Raw genomic sequence first — 15,942 nt, forward strand, 5'->3', positions numbered from 1 at the left:
ATTACTATTATTATTACTATTATTATTACTATTATTATTATTATTATTATTATTATTATTATTATTACTATTATTATTACTATTATTATTATTATTATTATTATTAGAGGACTCTGTAATGTCTCTGCAAACGTCTTCCTTCAGCATCTGCAGCAGGGATTGTAGTGATTCTGATCACAGTCACATTTAAAACAAACCCATTAATCTAATCTCAGGAAAACAAAGAGAAAACTCTGTTTCCCAGTGTACACTGCTGCTGCTGCTGCTCTGTGGTCGTTTCCATCATACCCCCCCCTCAGAAAAAAAAGCTAAACTTTGACTGATAGACAACATTGAACCTTCATAAACCTGCATTCACACCTCAGGAGCAGCTCAGGCTTCAGCACCACCAACCTTCCAATCACAGGCCCTGCTCCATCTCCTGAGCCACACACAGGTGTGCACATCCACCCAACCCCACCACAAAAACCAGACTCCTGTGCTAACTGAAGGCCTGGACTGACTCACCAGTCTCTGTAGGATCCTCTTGCTCTTGTCGTCGGTGCAGAAGTCAGACAGGATGGTCCTGTGGACCAGAACCAGGCCGTTCAGGAACAACCAGGACCCGAACCAGAGCAGAGCGAAGACCAGTGTCCCCCGACGAGACCACAGCCTGAGGCCCAGCCACCGGAGCAGGCACAGGCCGCCGCCGCCACGACCCCCTCCGCCGGACCCCAGCCCTCCTGGGAGCATGGCGGTGGATGCTGCAGGGCGCCGTCAGTCAGAAACGATCCTCAAAGCGTCCTCTGAATATTCAGCTAGGAACAGATTCTGAAACATCCGAATGTTTCGTAATGTTGAATGTTCCCTTTAAAAGTTCAGCTCGTCTCTCGTAAGCGAGACAAACTCTGTGTCACTGCCATGTTCCAGTCCGAAAACAAGAAGCAGGTGTTCGCCGGCCTCCTTTCAGAGCGATGCTCTTCTGTGATGTCAGGTCCAGAGCGTCGCTGGACACTCAGTGACCCACCAGTTTGTCCTGAAAGAGCCTGAAAACGACACGACAGTCTGTGCTCATCACAGACACACAGCCCAGCTCTGCAGGAACGATCTGAAGCTTTGTTTGTGCTCGATGCCGTTGTGTTGTTTCATATCCAACCTGCTGATTTATTTTCCACTCACAGAGTCAGCGAGAGAAATCCGAGGAGTCGCCTTCGAGCTCCGTGACACGGGCGTCCGAGCTCGTCTGCAGCGCCGTGTGGCATCTGCCCGCACACTCGCTCAGCCCCACAGATCTGCGTCTCCACTGTCCTCGCGTCACCTCCTCGTGGCGTCGGCAGCTCTTGTGGTCGTCTCGCTGTCGAGCTGAAAAATGTCCCTGAAAAACATTCAGAGAGAAAAAAGTTGAACAGACTGCAGCTCTGGATTCTGGAGACGAGGATTTAATGAGAGGAAAAACAGAAAGTGAATTCATACAAAGAAACAACAGTGAGGAAGACCCTGATGAAGCTGTGAGAGGAGGGATTTGAATCTAAAGAAAGGACGGCAGGCGGCATTCAAGGAAGTTCCCAGAATCAAACATTCGATTTCAGGAGCTTGTCATGTTTTAAATCACGAGTTTTTAAAAAGCCATTCCTCCAGAAACGGTGACATCTCCAGAACGTTTAAAAGGAAGGTTCTCTTTCCCCACCGAAGAGCGCAGATGTTTCTGTAGACAAAGCTCACAAACGCGTCTTCTTCATCTGCTTGAGGAAGCCTGAGAGCTGCTCGCCTGGGTTCATGTGCTTCCTGCTCAGTGACAGAGCAGCGCCTTCGTTTGTAAACGCTGCAGAAATGTTGCAGAGACTCATTAAAGCTTGTGGCTGCGGTCGCTCTCTCTGAAGCATCCGGGGCATGAAGAAACCCGACAGCCGCAGCAGAAACACAAACATGTTTGAGAGTCAGGCGGTCAGCAGAGCTCGCTGGGATCAGAAGTCCAGATGATGAGCACCATCCAGGTGTTGTTGATGGGAGGCTGGGTGGAGGAGAGGACGCTGCTGCAGACGGAGCAGCTGATACCTGCTCCTCTCCACTGGCGGGTGGATGTTCGAGTTCTCGGAGTTTGGTTTTGAACATCGATGTACTTCGAGCCACTTTTCTGAAATTAAAGCAGACGACAGCGTCTCTGAAATAAACCGACCCTGCCAGAGCGTAAACACCTCCATAAATCATGAAGCGCTTTAATGATGCTGCGTACTTGGTGGGAAACAAACGACAGCAGTTCTCAGCAGAGATTTTACAGCTCGGCAGGGGCGGATCTGCTCTGAGATGCAACGTCCTCCTCAGAGGGGCCGCCATCATTTTTTACCAGCAAATATTTTACTACACTTGACTTCACTGCGTTAGCACGGATTTCACACGCTACACGAACAGCTTGTGTCTGTATGTTTGCAAAGGACTCCGACTGTGGACAAATGAAACGCTCCGACGACGACAGCTTTACGGCACACACAGAATTCCCAACGGTGGTGACAAACGACAGCATCCTCTGGCAGTCACTCGACTGTGGGGAGGAAGAACTCCATTTTAACAGGAAGAGACATCTGGCCGAGCAACATCTGCAATAACTGGTTAAAGGGAGACAGGAAATGGGGCTGGGGGTGTGAAGAGTGCTTAGTGCATCATGGGAAGTCCCACAGCAGGCTGACGTCATTAGCCAAACAATGCACTGTTTGTCCATCACTGTGGAAACAGATGAAGACAAAACTAACCAGCAGCTTGTTTCTGGTTGAGAGGCCGACAACAGCCACAAAGGATTTCTGTGGCTTGTTTAAATTAAATAAAAGAAGATTTGAAGCTTTGAATGATAAAAAGCTTTCAGGACCACAGAAGGACGCAGAGACACATAACGAGCAGAAAGCAGCGTGACTGAGGAGGATTCAGATCGCCAGGAACAACCAGCGAGCCTGCAGCGCTCTGATAGGCTGATACGGTACCGTGAGGCCATTAAGATGAGAGGCCTGATTATTGTTAATCGTTTTTTCTTGGATGTATTTGAGACACAGAGTCTGAAAAGCTTAAACAAAGGCTGAAGGTGACACCAGTACCTGATTGATATTCGAAGGAAATCCAAGGAAGCTGGAAGAAGTTGCATCGCTAGAACTGTTCACCAAGCATGAAGTTCATTTTGATGCGAGGAGCAGAGCACAGCCATTCATCACTCTGGAGGCGGCCGATACATCACAGTGTGGATCAAGTTTATAACTGAGCAACACATTTAAGCTGAAATCTTCCTTTTTCTTCAGCAGTGATGACTGATACAAACAACAGACTCATCAAGAAATCAATTCTGCTTCGGCTGGACGTGCCTGGAGCTCGCAGCAGGTCTGCATCCATCGATGCAACAGGTGCTGAAGCTCTGCTGCCCTGCAGACCATCGTCACTCACAGAGCGCCTGCTGGAGCTTCTCCCACAAACGTGTTTGAGCAGCAGCTGTTCGAGCGTCGCTGCACTTCTCACGATGATACCAGTGCGTTTGCGTTCCTGTTGTTCTCACTGAAACACTAAAGCGCAGCTCCAGGTCTGACTGTGACAGGGCATAAACGGCACTTTTACTGGGCGTGTCTGAAGTCTGAAATGATGCAGTGACCTTGATTTACACTGAAAGAGAAATAAACAGAGACGATATGAAATCTTGCCGCTCACCGTTAAACTGTTGTGTCGACGCTCAGGAAGCTCTGCAGCCGCCTGCCATGACAAAAGCCTCCAGCCAGGCTCAACTCATGAAAGCTTTTCTTCCAGATGATTAAACCTTTGCACAAACGTGCACACTGGCACTTCTTCTGCTCTTTTTTTCCTCCGCTGGTGTATCTTCTCGCCCCCTCAGGTGATGATGATTTTCCCTGTCTTCTTATTTTAAAGACTGAAATAATCCCAAAGTTTTCCTCTGAGCTGATGAGACTCCAAAATGTGCAGCAGCTGCTGAAACGATCCACCCAGCAGACCTGAGGTCTGCAGCTCCTCCACTCTTCTGTGTTTCAGCAGAAACTCTCGGCTGTGTCTCTGAGAGCAGCAGGAGGTGCAGGTTTCTGCTGCACCTGGGGACGAGGGGGTCTGTGAGCCCTGACTCCGGTCTGACAGGCAGCCGCCGCTCCGGCACTCCTCCGCTGTTCCAGAGCCGCTGGTTTCTCCTCAGAGTGCTGCCTCCTCCTGCTCCTCCTCGCTCTCTCAGTGTGCCGCGCGCGAGAGAGAGCGTGTGTGTGTGTGTGTCTCTCTCTCTGTGTGTGTGTGTGTGTGTGTGTGTGTGTGTGTCTCTCTCTGTGTGTGTGTGTGTGTGTGTGTCGCACTCAGGCTTGTTCGTTCGTCCTCGTTCCCTTCCTTCCTCCCTTCAGTCTGCTTCCTCTCTTTATTCCTCAGCTGTGTTTGCTCATGTTGCGGGACAAAAAAGTCCGATGAAGCTTTAAAGCAGCTCCTCCTCCTCACCCCCCTTCTCTTAAATACTCTTATACTCCCCCTCCCTCTCTTCTGCAGCTCTACCGAGGCTCGCCAAATTAAAAGCTCTCCCCCCATTTATCTCCCTTTCCTTTTCTGTCCCGGCCTCCCTCCCTCTGCTGGGGGGCGCAGCCTCGTGGCGTGTTCGTAATTGCCTCATTTGTAAAAAAAAGCCAATAAAGTTGTGCGAACATAAGAAGAGGGCAGCAGCAGCTCGATGCTTTGTTTGACGCCTCAGGGTCCAAAATTAAAGGTGCATTTAGTTATTTGTGGCCACTAGAGGGCAGAAAAGCCCAAACATGCTGATGGATAAACGGGTCTAATAATTACAGGTGTTGGTTTTTATTATCTTTATTCAAATTCCCTCTGACATGTGTGAAAATGCAGATATGTCAAAATACAACGTGAAACAGAAGAGAGACTTCACACAGCTTTGAGCTGCATTCACTCCTCACGCCCAGCGTTTGCTCCTCACAGAACTTAGTTTGAGTTCTTTGCATGTTTCTGTGATTTATTGAAGGATAATCGATGTTTAAAGACAGCTCAGAAAAAACGTTCAAAATTCAGCTGAGACGTGGTGACCTTTCTTCTTTAGAACGTCTGCAGGTCTGTGCATGCTGAACATCAGCCTCTGAGCCAACCGCTGACTGATGGGGATGCCACAGCTCCACGCTGATCACAGGTTTCAGCTTTTTAAGCACTGACCACACCACAAACATCCTCGATGACCAGCCTCTCCCACAGATCCAGGAGCGTTCTGGAGTCTGTGCATTTTCCAGCCTGATGGAGCGCCGCGTCTCGAGGCTAAACTCAACACTAAGCGGCTCTGAGATCAGAAAATTAACAATTTGCATCCGAGGCCAGGAAACTCCCCGGTCTTTAATCCCATTGAGAATCTGTGCTCAGTCCTTAAAAGGTGACTAGAAAAGTCTGCAAACTGATCATCTGGGTTTTCTGATGAAGCAGGAGTGGATCCAGCAAACCAAAAGATGTGTGGCCACGACCGTGGGAGGCAGCTGCAGCGCTGCTGGTGTTCAGAGGCCAGAACTATCTGTTATAAACTTAACAGAGCTGCAGCAGACTCAGCATCATCCCTGTGACTGGTCATCAAACTCTCACCTGCACCATAAGGAGCTGGTGACAGAGCTGACGTAGAAGTTAAATAGTCTTTTTATTCCATTTACACTTATTCATATTTTCCAGGTTCACTTCCTGCCCCGCTCAGAGCAAAGCGAGCGTCACTAACAGCAGGAGATCAGAAAGCATTAAAGGGGAGGTGGGTGGAGGTGGACGTGGTTGCAGAGCAGCAGCACCTGTATACAGGCTGAAGAAGGTTAAATAATCTGAGATTAGCAAACCTGAAACACACAATAAAGAAAGCTGAGCTGCTGTAAGACGGCACCGAGAGGCTCCGGTGATTTATGTTTCATATTTTTATAAAGCACAACCACCACTAACTGAGCTGTCCCTCTGAGTCCATCAGAGGGACAGCTCAGAGTCAGACAGGCTGAGATGGAGGAGGGAGGATGGTGAAGATGGAGCTGCCAGGCAGGAGGAAACATCTGACATCATCTACTGGAAATGCTGTCAAACCTAAACGACGACTGTTCTCAGCGAGTGACAAAGTAAATCTGTGATGTTTGTGCTGTTGCTCCTTTAACTGAACCATCATATATCTCCTGAACTGAGTTTGCAAACTAACCTGAAGTGTTACTGAGATCTTCATCATTCCTTTAAATAATCGCTGATGCGCAATCTGAATGTGAGGAAGATCTGAGCTATTTAAACCAGGTGACACATTACATCAGGTAAATCCTCCAATCAGGACACAGAAAGCGTTCTGATATCAGACTGAATGATCGGCTCACTGCAGTCTGACTCAGAGGGGAGGCTTAAATGGGTCCTAGCAGTGTAAACTCACTACACTTCTATCAGAAACTGATGCTGAAAGCTGAAAATTGGTGCCAGGTGTGGAAAGTGCAGCTCGTCACGCTCAGAGGAAATCCGACAAAACAAAAACGAAACTTTGTCCCAACTAAACCTGCAGGAGAAGCCCAGCAGAGCTCCGCGTCGCTCTAATTGCCAATTAGACCTGCAGGCTGTGCAGCCTCTGGCACTCCATCTCAGCTGAGCCTCCTTAATAACTGCAGCAATTACCCGAGGCCTGCTCATTAGGCCCAGCTTCTTAACTCACAGGTACGTCCTTAAAAGTTCATGTCTCAGCACATTTTAACCTTCAGGTTTTGTTTTGCAGGAGAGAAGAAAAAGAGAAAGTACCCACGCTGTTTAAACCAGGAGGGACGTGGAATAATCGGCTTCACCTCCTGCAGCCGCCCTTCAAACGCTCCCTGAATGCATCACTGAGATCATCTCCGTCTACACCTTGGACAGGTCGCCTGCTGATTACTGGAGATACAGATGTTGTGTTGCAGCACCTCCTATTGGTCAGATACGACAGTCACAGGGAGTCTGCGTCCATATTCAGAACGATTCTCCCAGTTCACCTAAAAATATCATCAAAGAGCTCGAAACCTTTCCCTGTGTGAGAGTGTCAGAATTAAAATGCTGTTTAATAATAAATAAACCTGTGATATGTCTGAACGCGGTGATTCACCTCGTGCTGGGTCACCTGAGCAGCAGTTTGTTCCTCAGGTGTGATTGGATCTTCGTCTGGAGAGGAGGAGGATCCTGCAGATGGACCTGAAATCTGCTGTCTGTTATAACCAGGCTAAACTTTAACCTGAAATGGTTGAAAGCACCTGAAATATCTAAAAATACTAGAAGATTCTGACCTTACAAAGCAAAAATACAAACAGATGAACGTCTTTTCTTAGCTGGATCATCCGTTTGCTCAGACTCTGGGTGTCTCCATCACTGTGAGTCAGCTGCTCTCACAGCCTGTTCTTATCATGAGAACTTATCCCAACAACCCCCCTCCTCCTCCTTCTCCTCCTCATGATTTAAAAGTAACAAAAACTAAACAAAACCAGCTCTTCCATTCATTTACCTTCTGCGGGCAGTAACAGAGGAAACCGCTCAGCTTTTATAGATGAAGAAACCGCCGTCACTCTTATTTATTAGATCCCTCTGCTGGTGAAGGTCAGACTCATCACTGCTGCCAAACACCTGCACTGTTATTGGACCGGAGACGTCCTGTGACCACGTTTAAAGTTTCCACGTTAAACAAATAGAAAGAAAAAACTAAAGTGTTGGATTTCAGCTGCAGCAGCAGAAATATTCCACACGATCAAAGACCCACAAACAACACATCACGTTTACATTTACTCTCATTATAAACAAACACAGATGCAAAGGCACGTCTTTAAAAATGTTCATGAGAGAAATCAAAGTCCACGGAGGTGTGAGGAGCTCCTCCCCCTCACGGACAGGCACAGGTAGGTGGAGGAGGGCGGTCCCTACAGTCTCCTGGGTGATGTCATGATATGAATAATTGAGCAGAGCCAGGCTCAGTGCAAAACTGCTCACGGATGATCTGAGGACTCAGCACGCTGATGTTTCAGGTGACGCGCCGACTCTGCTGAAACCCGGTGCAGACAAAGAGCCGCAGATCCACAGACACGAAGCCTCTTTGTGCCCGAGCGCACACGGGCGCGGCGGCTCTGCGAGCACAAACAGAAGTGCTGGGAAATCAAGTCTCGCACACAGAGCGCCGGCCCCGGAGATTAAGCGGCTCATCGGTGTTTGTCTGCACGGCGAGGCCCGCTCAGGTCCTGAAACAGCGACGCGCACAGTTTTGGAAACAACAGCTGAGCGAACCATCGCTGATGCATTACAAGTCTCACACTTTAAAACAGGCACCGGCGCCGTTCTGCACTTCTTAAATCGACAAATGTTCATATTTTTATGTAGAAATGTGTAAAATGTCATTTTTTGGAGAAAAGATAAACTCTGAACGCCCTTCACTTCCCCCTGGGCCTGTTCAGGTTCAGCTCTGCTCCTGGATCCAGGACCTTCAGCAGAGAAGCCAACAGTGACGGGATTTGGGAGTCTTCGTTCTCGTTTAGCCACCACTAGTGAGCCCACTGAAACTATTAGAATTTAAAAATATGCTCATGTAAAGTGTTAAAAATAAGTCGTGTAAAATGGTGATTTGGTGCTTTATAAATATTTCAAATAGGACAAAATGCTGATTTTACAGCAGCAACATTATTGTATCTCTAAAGTTTAAACATTTAATAAACTTTGTGTCTGCACAGAGTGGCACAGGGTGAGTCACAGGCAGAGCCCAGTTTATTTTCTACAGTTTTTTGGTTTTTAAAATTGGTGAAACCACAAGGCAACAAATCTTTGCATTTTATTATTGTTCAATCAGCTCCTATTTTAATGTCTGCAGTCTCAGATCAGCACAGCCCCGCCCTGCAGCACCATCAGCAGCAGCAGCAACATTGTACCCATCAGGTGAAACACAGGCTCCGCCCACACTCGCCTGGATACGTCTGAAAACGCTCCGCGTCCACACTGGTGTTTTCAGTCGTTTTCACAGAGTTGTGCGTCCACGTCGCACTGCACTCTGTCCTCCTGCGACGTAAAACTTTCATGAACTAAGATGAGCTTTAAACAACGGGGCTACGTGCGGTGATGCTAGCGTTAGCCACGTTACCTTCACAGGTGGTCAGGCAGGTGCACACTGGGAGGTCCAGCTCTACGTTTCACTGCACCTTCATTCTTCACGTCCGCGTGGAGCCCAGTGTAAATCCCGGGGCTGAACGGCCTTTGTACAAACACAATGAGTGGAATCGCCCTTTTAAGTGCCAGAAACCATTTAACTCGTTTCTCTTTTCGTGTTTTAACAAACATCTGTTTTTAATATGTAATTCAAAAACGGTGTTTGAGACGAGGTTTTCAATATTTAATTCTTCTTTTGTGAAATTCATTTTCAATTTGAAGTATTTATTAATGGAGTAATAATTCATTTTAAAAATATATTTAAAAATAATGTTTTTATTTAAAATAAAATTATTAAATAAGAAATTACTTTAGTAATGTTGGAATAAATAATGTAAAAATGAATTCATGAATGAATTTACAAATGCAGAATTTATTGTACAATTCATTATTTAAGCACAGATTTCTTTATTTCGATACGTGTGGCTCTTGTGGTCCTCCATACTCTTACTCGTTGATCTCATCCTCCTCGTCCTCAAAGTTCTCCTCGCCGTCGTTGGCGGTGGCTTCCTGGTACTGCTGGTACTCGGACACCAGGTCGTTCATGTTGCTTTCCGCCTCCGTGAACTCCATCTCGTCCATGCCCTCGCCGGTGAACCAGTGCAGAAACGCCTTTCGGCGGAACATGGCCGAGAACTGCTCAGAGATCCGCTTGAACAGCTCCTGGATGGCGGTGCTGTTGCCGATGAAGGTGGCGGCCATCTTGAGCCCTCGGGGAGCGATGTCGCAGACGGCCACCTTCACGTTGTTGGGGATCCACTCCACGAAGTAGCTGCTGTTCTTGTTCTGGATATTCAGCATCTGCTCGTCCACCTCCTTCATGGACATGGGCCCCCGGAAGACGGTGGCCACGGTCAGATAGCGTCCGTGGCGAGGGTCGCAAGCCGCCATCATGTTCCTGGCGTCAAACATCTGCTGGGTGAGCTCGGGAACAGTGAGCGCTCGATACTGCTGGCTGCCCCGCGCTGTCAGAGGAGCAAACCCCGGCATGAAGAAGTGCAGCCTGGGGAAAGGAACCATGTTCACGGCCAGCTTGCGGAGATCTGCGTTGAGCTGTCCGGGGAAACGGAGCGAGGTCGTCACGCCGCTCATGGTGGCTGACACCAGGTGGTTGAGGTCGCCGTAGGTGGGGGTGGTGAGTTTAAGAGTGCGGAAGCAGATGTCGTAAAGGGCCTCGTTGTCGATGCAGTAGGTCTCATCTGTGTTTTCTACCAGCTGGTGCACCGACAGGGTGGCGTTGTAAGGCTCCACCACTGTGTCCGACACCTGACGGACCAAAGACAGACGGGACGTGAGAAGAGGCGAGTCGGTATTTATGTTTATTAAGCATCCGAACAAACACGTTGGGAAATGTGGGACAGACGGACAAAATTTCCTCCTCCTACCTTCGGTGAGGGCATGACGCTGAAGGTGTTCATGATCCGGTCGGGGTACTCCTCCCGGATCTTGCTGATCAGCAGGGTGCCCATCCCCGAGCCAGTGCCCCCTCCCAGAGAGTGAGTCAGCTGGAAGCCCTGCAAGAGAAGTTTCGTCTTACAGTAAACGGTGAGGAGACAGACAACCGGTGCAAGGATGGAGCTCAGTGTCATGAACAAACATGCTGTTCACAGTTTATCCTAAAGGCACCATCACTAGAAAACTGACATTCTTGAACAACCCCAGAAGTCAGTCCACGTTACCAAAATTTCACTAATGAGACAACGGATGGTGTCCTGGGGGGCGTCCTCGCAGATCAGAGCATCGCTGAACTCCTGCACAGTCTGAGGTGTGACCTGGCAGCGTTGCAACGACCGAAACATAACGTCCCAACGGTCTATACGTTATATTTATGATGAAGAACTGAGACTGGATAAAATATTTCCAACATCATACAACATGAGTCCAAATAGATTTGTTAGCATGTAGCGCTAACGTGAACTAAATTCAGCTGAAATTTGAGTCCAAATCATAAACGTGAATCTGCCGGTGAGGAAAAACACAGTCTCGAGAAAACTTTAATGATCCTGCATCTTGTTGTTCAATGAATCGTAAAAACTAAAGCAGGAACGCTGAAGAAGAAAAGGTTTAGCTCCACCCACTGAGGTTAAACTCAGCCAATAAGGCTGCGTCGGTCACATAAAGATGACTCACCTGGAGACAGTCGCAGTGCTCGCACTCCTTCCTCACTATGTCCAGGACAGAGTCCACAAGCTCCGCCCCTTCCGTGTAGTGACCTTTGGCCCAGTTGTTCCCTGCACCTGTCTGACCTGCAGACAGCCAATCAGAAAGGGGAAAATGCATCTGTGAAATGTAAACTGATCACTGCGACAGATGGACACACACACAGTTGCTGGTGGTGACCCATTTCTCAGCTAGTGGACAGTAGGAGTGTGTGTGTGTGTGTGTGTGTGTGTGTGTGTGTGTGTGTCTGAAACCTCTGCTTCATCTTCTGCTCAGACATAGTTTATATAAGAGACGCTGCAGACGTGTCAGTCTGTTTACTCGGACGATTTAATGCTGGAAAGTTTCGCTGCAGCTCGCCGAGCAGGAATTCTGTGCTCGGCCTCGTCAGGTGGGTCAAACACTGCTGCTAAATAAAGACCCGCAGCTCTGCAGGATCAGGATAAAGGATGAGACTAAACTACTTCATAAGTTTAGAGCTGATTGGCGTGTTCTGATCGTGTCTGCTGAGGTTACCAAAGATGAAGTTATCTGGTCTGAAGAGTTGTCCAAAGGCTCCCGAGCGCACGCTGTCCATGGTTCCCGGTTCCAGGTCGACCAGCACGGCCCGGGGGACGTATTTATGCGCTGCACACAGAGGGGAGTGGTTACCTTTGTGCACCAAAGTTGAGCAGGAGTCTAAGTGATCTCATCACCCTGAACGGAAGGTGACTCACTCTCCTCTGCACTTACAGGAGGCCTCGTTGTAGTAGACGTTGACTCTGTCCAGCTGCAGACTTGAGTCACCCACATAGTTCCCTGCGGGGTCGATGCCGTGCTCGTCACTGATCACTTCCCAGAACTGAGCGAGTCACAGAGAGAGAGAGAAGCATTGGTGATTCAGCAACTTCCTGACTCTGTGGTGCATTCACTGACTCACCGATGTCCAAGGTTAAATGTTTGCTCTAAAACCTTCACAGCTTCCTCCTGAAGGCCAAAAAGTTTAGTTTATAAGAACATAAAAGCTGTAAGAAACAGACTCTCCCACATTTTACTGAAGCCTGAATGCAGCACGCGTCACCCCCTGATTTTAACCATTTCTGTAAATTAAACGGACTTGATCTGACACCTCATACTGCAGCGTGTGAAAACCACCGCAGCTAACTCAGAGCTCTGTTCAATGGGAAGAGGGCGGCTAAAGATGTGTCAAGGACTTCAATTTAATTTATACAGCATCAAATCACAACAACAGTCGCCTCAAGGCGCTTTATATTGTAAGGTAGACCCTCCAATAACACATACAGAGAAAAACCCAACAATCACATGACCCCCTATGAGCAGCACTTTGGCGACAGTGGGAAGGAAAAACTCCCTTTTAACAGGAAGAAACCTCCAGCAGAACCAGGCTCAGGGAGGGGCGGGGCCATCTGCTGTGATTGGTTAGGGTGAGAGAAGGAAGACAGGATAAAGACATGCTGTGGAAGAGAGACAGAGGTTAATAACAGATATGATTCAATGCAGAGAGGTCTGTTAATACATAGTGAGTGAAGAAGAAACACCCAGTGCATCATGGGAATCCCCGGCAGCCTACGTCTATTGCAGCATAACTAAGGGAGGATTCAGGGTCAGCTGGTCCAGCACTAACTATATGCTTTAGCAAAAAGGAAAGTTTGAGGCCTAATCTTGAAATTACAAATAAAATTAAAATAAATATTTACTTATAAATGAGCACAGGCTGTGATACCTCTCACCTAATGAGCTTTGTTTAATCAGTCTGAGGTTCTTCGTAGGTTTTTTTTTAGCTTTCTATGCACTAAAAACCCAAAACAAAACAAAAGAAAGAAGAAAAACACTAAAAAAACCCCACTAACTCAATCTGAGGGACGAGTTAGTCCCTCAGATTGAGTTAGTGGGTCTGATGGAGATTCTGATGGAGGCTAAAAGCTCGGATGGCAACAGGGAAGGAAAGTGTGAGAAAATGAAAGAACAAGCCAGTAAATTCTAAGGAAACTGGGAGATTTTAGAGAGTTGAGTGGCTGCACTGAGGTGAGAGCCTCACGCCTTTAATCTGTTGTTTTCAGTGATTATTTTTGAAAGATTTTCTGAGGTTGCTGTCAGAGCTGCAATCGTTGAATTGAAACTAGTTCAGAGTGCTGTAATCCTGCTGTACTCCACTGGGTACCAATCCAACTGGGACAGTTTATCTTGTTCAAAGTGTCAGACACGTTCTAGCGTCTCCGACTCGATGAACGAAGCTGCCGTTCTTTGAGTTACAACCTAACCTGGACACCTTGTCAGTAAGCTTACACAGAGGTGGAGGCTTTGCTCCGTTATTGCACCAACACCACCCTGTTACACATCAGTGTCTGTGCTAACAGGAAGGAGGCACCGGCTTGTTGCAATAAACGAACAAAATCAACCAGGAAGAACCACAAAAACTCCACAATTTACCCTTCACAGTTTTAACGAACTCAAAAAGATTAACAATCTGTGCGTGTTCATCTCTGACTTCCAGCCGAGAGAAGAGTGTGTGTCTGTGTGTAAGTGTGTGTCTGTGTGTAAGTGTGTGTCTGTGGGTAAGTGTGTGTAAGTGTGTGTCTGTGTGTCTGTGTGTGGATTCCTTGAATAGTCTCTGGGTGGCTCACAGAGTTCACTTCTCTCTCCCTCACCACATGTACTCTAGATGAACTTTTATTATTCCCTCTGTACTCTACTCTGTATTCTACTCTGTACTCTACTCTGTACTCTACTCTGTACTCTACTGCAGCGGGTTCCAGAGGCGCATCCCACTCGCTGCTACGTTTGAAAGATTTTACTTAAATAAAAAGTAACGAGTGTGATTCACGTCTCCTCTGCTGTTCCCGCACTAACCCCACGGTAGTGATAATGTACGTGAAGCCCTCGCGGTGTCTCTGATTGGTTTGTTCACAGTCGTTTCATGACGCCCCGCAGGTGCGAAGCTGTGAATCAGCGTGGCGCGGTCCCTACCTTGGTCCCGATCTGGTTCCCGCACTGTCCCGCTTGGATGTGAACGATCTCCCTCATGGTTCCTCCGCGTGTGTCCGCTGAAGCTCTGCTGCGAGTCTGCGGAGCGGGAGCGCGCGTCCTGCTTCATCTTCTCCTCTTGTCAGGCGCGTTCACGTCACCACGCCCTGGGGGGGAGGAGTGGGGGTCACGGTCCAGTTTGTCCCAGTCAGCATGAACCTGTGTCCAGCAATGAGCTCACACTCACAGCAGAGCCCACTGCGTTTAAAACACCACCTGTCAGGTAAAACACGCGGACGCTCTCGGGCAGGCTGTGATCACTGTGGACAGTCTGCGTGAAACAGCTGGAGTGACGGAGGCTCCTCGTGGTTGTTCAGAAGAACAGCTGATAAAGGGGAAAGAATTTAAACTTACTACGAAATAAATGGCAGGAATTTATTTTGAAAATCTGACACTTTAACGCATCCTTGCGCATCTCTGTAAACTGCGGCTTTTATTTTGTAACTCCTACAATCTGATCACGCCGGTGAAGTACGTGGAGGATTTCATCCGGATATCCTGACATTTAAAATCATTTTTTAAATTCTTTTTATTGTGAAACTCTGACACGGCTGCGCAGATGAATTATCGTATAATTATTTTGAAAATCTGATACATGTTCAACTTTAACATATATCAGATTTTCAAAATAATTGCTTTGACAGTTAAAGCAAACACTCATGAGTAAACAGGTGTCCGCGGAGCTGGAAGCTGATTGAGCATGCGCAGACCGTCTCTCAGAGTGGGATGATGATGATGAAGCATGGTCAGCTGTTGCTGAGGCCAGCAGCAGTGTCAGTTTACAGCAAAGGCTGTAAAACAGGAGCTTTGCTCCGTGACCGATCCTCCTTCAGACACAGTGGCGGGGAGGAAGAGGAGGCGTGACCTACGTCACTCAGGAACCTGCAGCCGCATATGAAACAAAGAAAAGTGTCTGCACCACAGCCTCCACACATCCAACTCTGAAGGTCTCCTCCAGCCAACATGAGGCGCTGAGAGGTTTGGGTGTGCTGCCCCCTGCTGGAAGACTCGGAGAAACACAGGGAGCAGAATTAGCAACAGGAGACATTTTCTACATCCTGTCTGAAAAAACCAAAGTAAAGCTGTAAAAATGAACATAAAGCCAAGACAAAAACGGGAGTTCCTCTGATGTCCAGCAGAGGCAGCAGTGAGCCAGTCCTCAGACTGCCACGTTAAAACTTTACAGCAGAATTAAACATGTTTACAGCCTGATACACAAACTGTCCCCTTTATAACACCTGTGCAGTACGAATGCTTTAATAACTCACCTGTTTCAATTGGAGTTTGCATTATTAGGGGCGTGGCAGCTCGATAACCAGGTTCACCAGTGTTACCATCACCTCGGAGTCTTTGTGGAGGGTAAAGTTCTCCTTCTGAAATGCGTCTGGTGAGATTCGAGGCTCTGTGGACTTTGGAACAAACCTGATCAGGGACAAGCAGATTTCTCCTGGACCCACTGATACACTTAAAACAAGCCAAACTGTGACAGAATGATGGAGGGTGGTTTCAGAAACCGTCCCATCCATCACAGCTTCAGAGGGTTTCAGGACATCCAGACCTGCAGCTGCAGCAGACAAAATGTTTATACTTCAGTTTTTATTTTATTGTCACTTTTTAAAAAAGGAA

The 15,942-nt window shown here is 47.7% G+C and overlaps 2 protein-coding genes and 1 long non-coding RNA gene across 8 annotated transcripts in view; all 3 read right to left on the minus strand.

Annotated features, from left to right (window-relative positions):
* Nucleotides 1-4,462, minus strand: part of dipk1c (divergent protein kinase domain 1C) — a 44,276-nt gene extending 39,814 nt beyond the window's left edge. The window contains exons 1-2 of one of the 3 annotated variants that reach the window (XM_085285742.1): nt 3,661-4,462; nt 508-1,354 (exon numbers count right to left, since the gene is read on the minus strand). In XM_085285742.1, coding sequence (XP_085141868.1) covers nt 508-732 — 225 coding nt within the window. In that variant the 5' untranslated portion in view covers nt 733-1,354; nt 3,661-4,462. Of the gene's footprint in view, nt 1-507; nt 1,355-1,452; nt 1,905-3,062; nt 3,630-3,660 lie in introns of those variants that run through there. The other 2 variants (XM_085285743.1, XM_085285744.1) reach the window with 2 other exon arrangements.
* A 363-nt stretch (nt 4,463-4,825) lies between these two features.
* LOC146567784 (uncharacterized) lies at nt 4,826-7,266 on the minus strand. The gene is made up of 3 exons (XR_014893719.1): nt 7,061-7,266; nt 6,728-6,984; nt 4,826-5,770 (listed from the first exon to the last, which is right to left on the minus strand). It is a non-coding gene; the product is annotated as an uncharacterized LOC146567784 (long non-coding RNA).
* Nucleotides 7,267-9,485: 2,219 nt separating this feature from the next.
* tubb6 (tubulin, beta 6 class V) lies at nt 9,486-15,854 on the minus strand. Of its 4 annotated transcripts, none has more exons than XM_085285754.1 (7): nt 15,585-15,854; nt 14,260-15,315; nt 12,025-12,133; nt 11,809-11,919; nt 11,263-11,378; nt 10,518-10,646; nt 9,486-10,398 (listed from the first exon to the last, which is right to left on the minus strand). In XM_085285754.1, exons 2-7 carry the CDS (start codon nt 14,314-14,316, stop codon nt 9,580-9,582), a joined length of 1,341 nt encoding a protein of 446 aa, XP_085141880.1. In that variant the 5' UTR covers nt 14,317-15,315; nt 15,585-15,854; the 3' UTR covers nt 9,486-9,579. The 4 variants fall into 4 exon arrangements, with proteins under 4 accessions (XP_085141880.1, XP_085141881.1, XP_085141883.1 ...); XM_085285755.1 differs by having other exon boundaries at nt 14,260-15,323; nt 15,585-15,820; XM_085285757.1 differs by having other exon boundaries at nt 14,260-14,423; nt 14,533-15,820.
* Between the last annotated feature and the right edge of the window lie 88 nt (nt 15,855-15,942).

This window comes from Mchenga conophoros, linkage group LG9, assembly GCF_057382185.1.
Source record: "Mchenga conophoros isolate Kocher_MC1m ecotype Shallow Benthic linkage group LG9, M_conophoros_male_GT1.1, whole genome shotgun sequence".
Lineage (NCBI taxonomy): Eukaryota > Metazoa > Chordata > Actinopteri > Cichliformes > Cichlidae > Mchenga > Mchenga conophoros.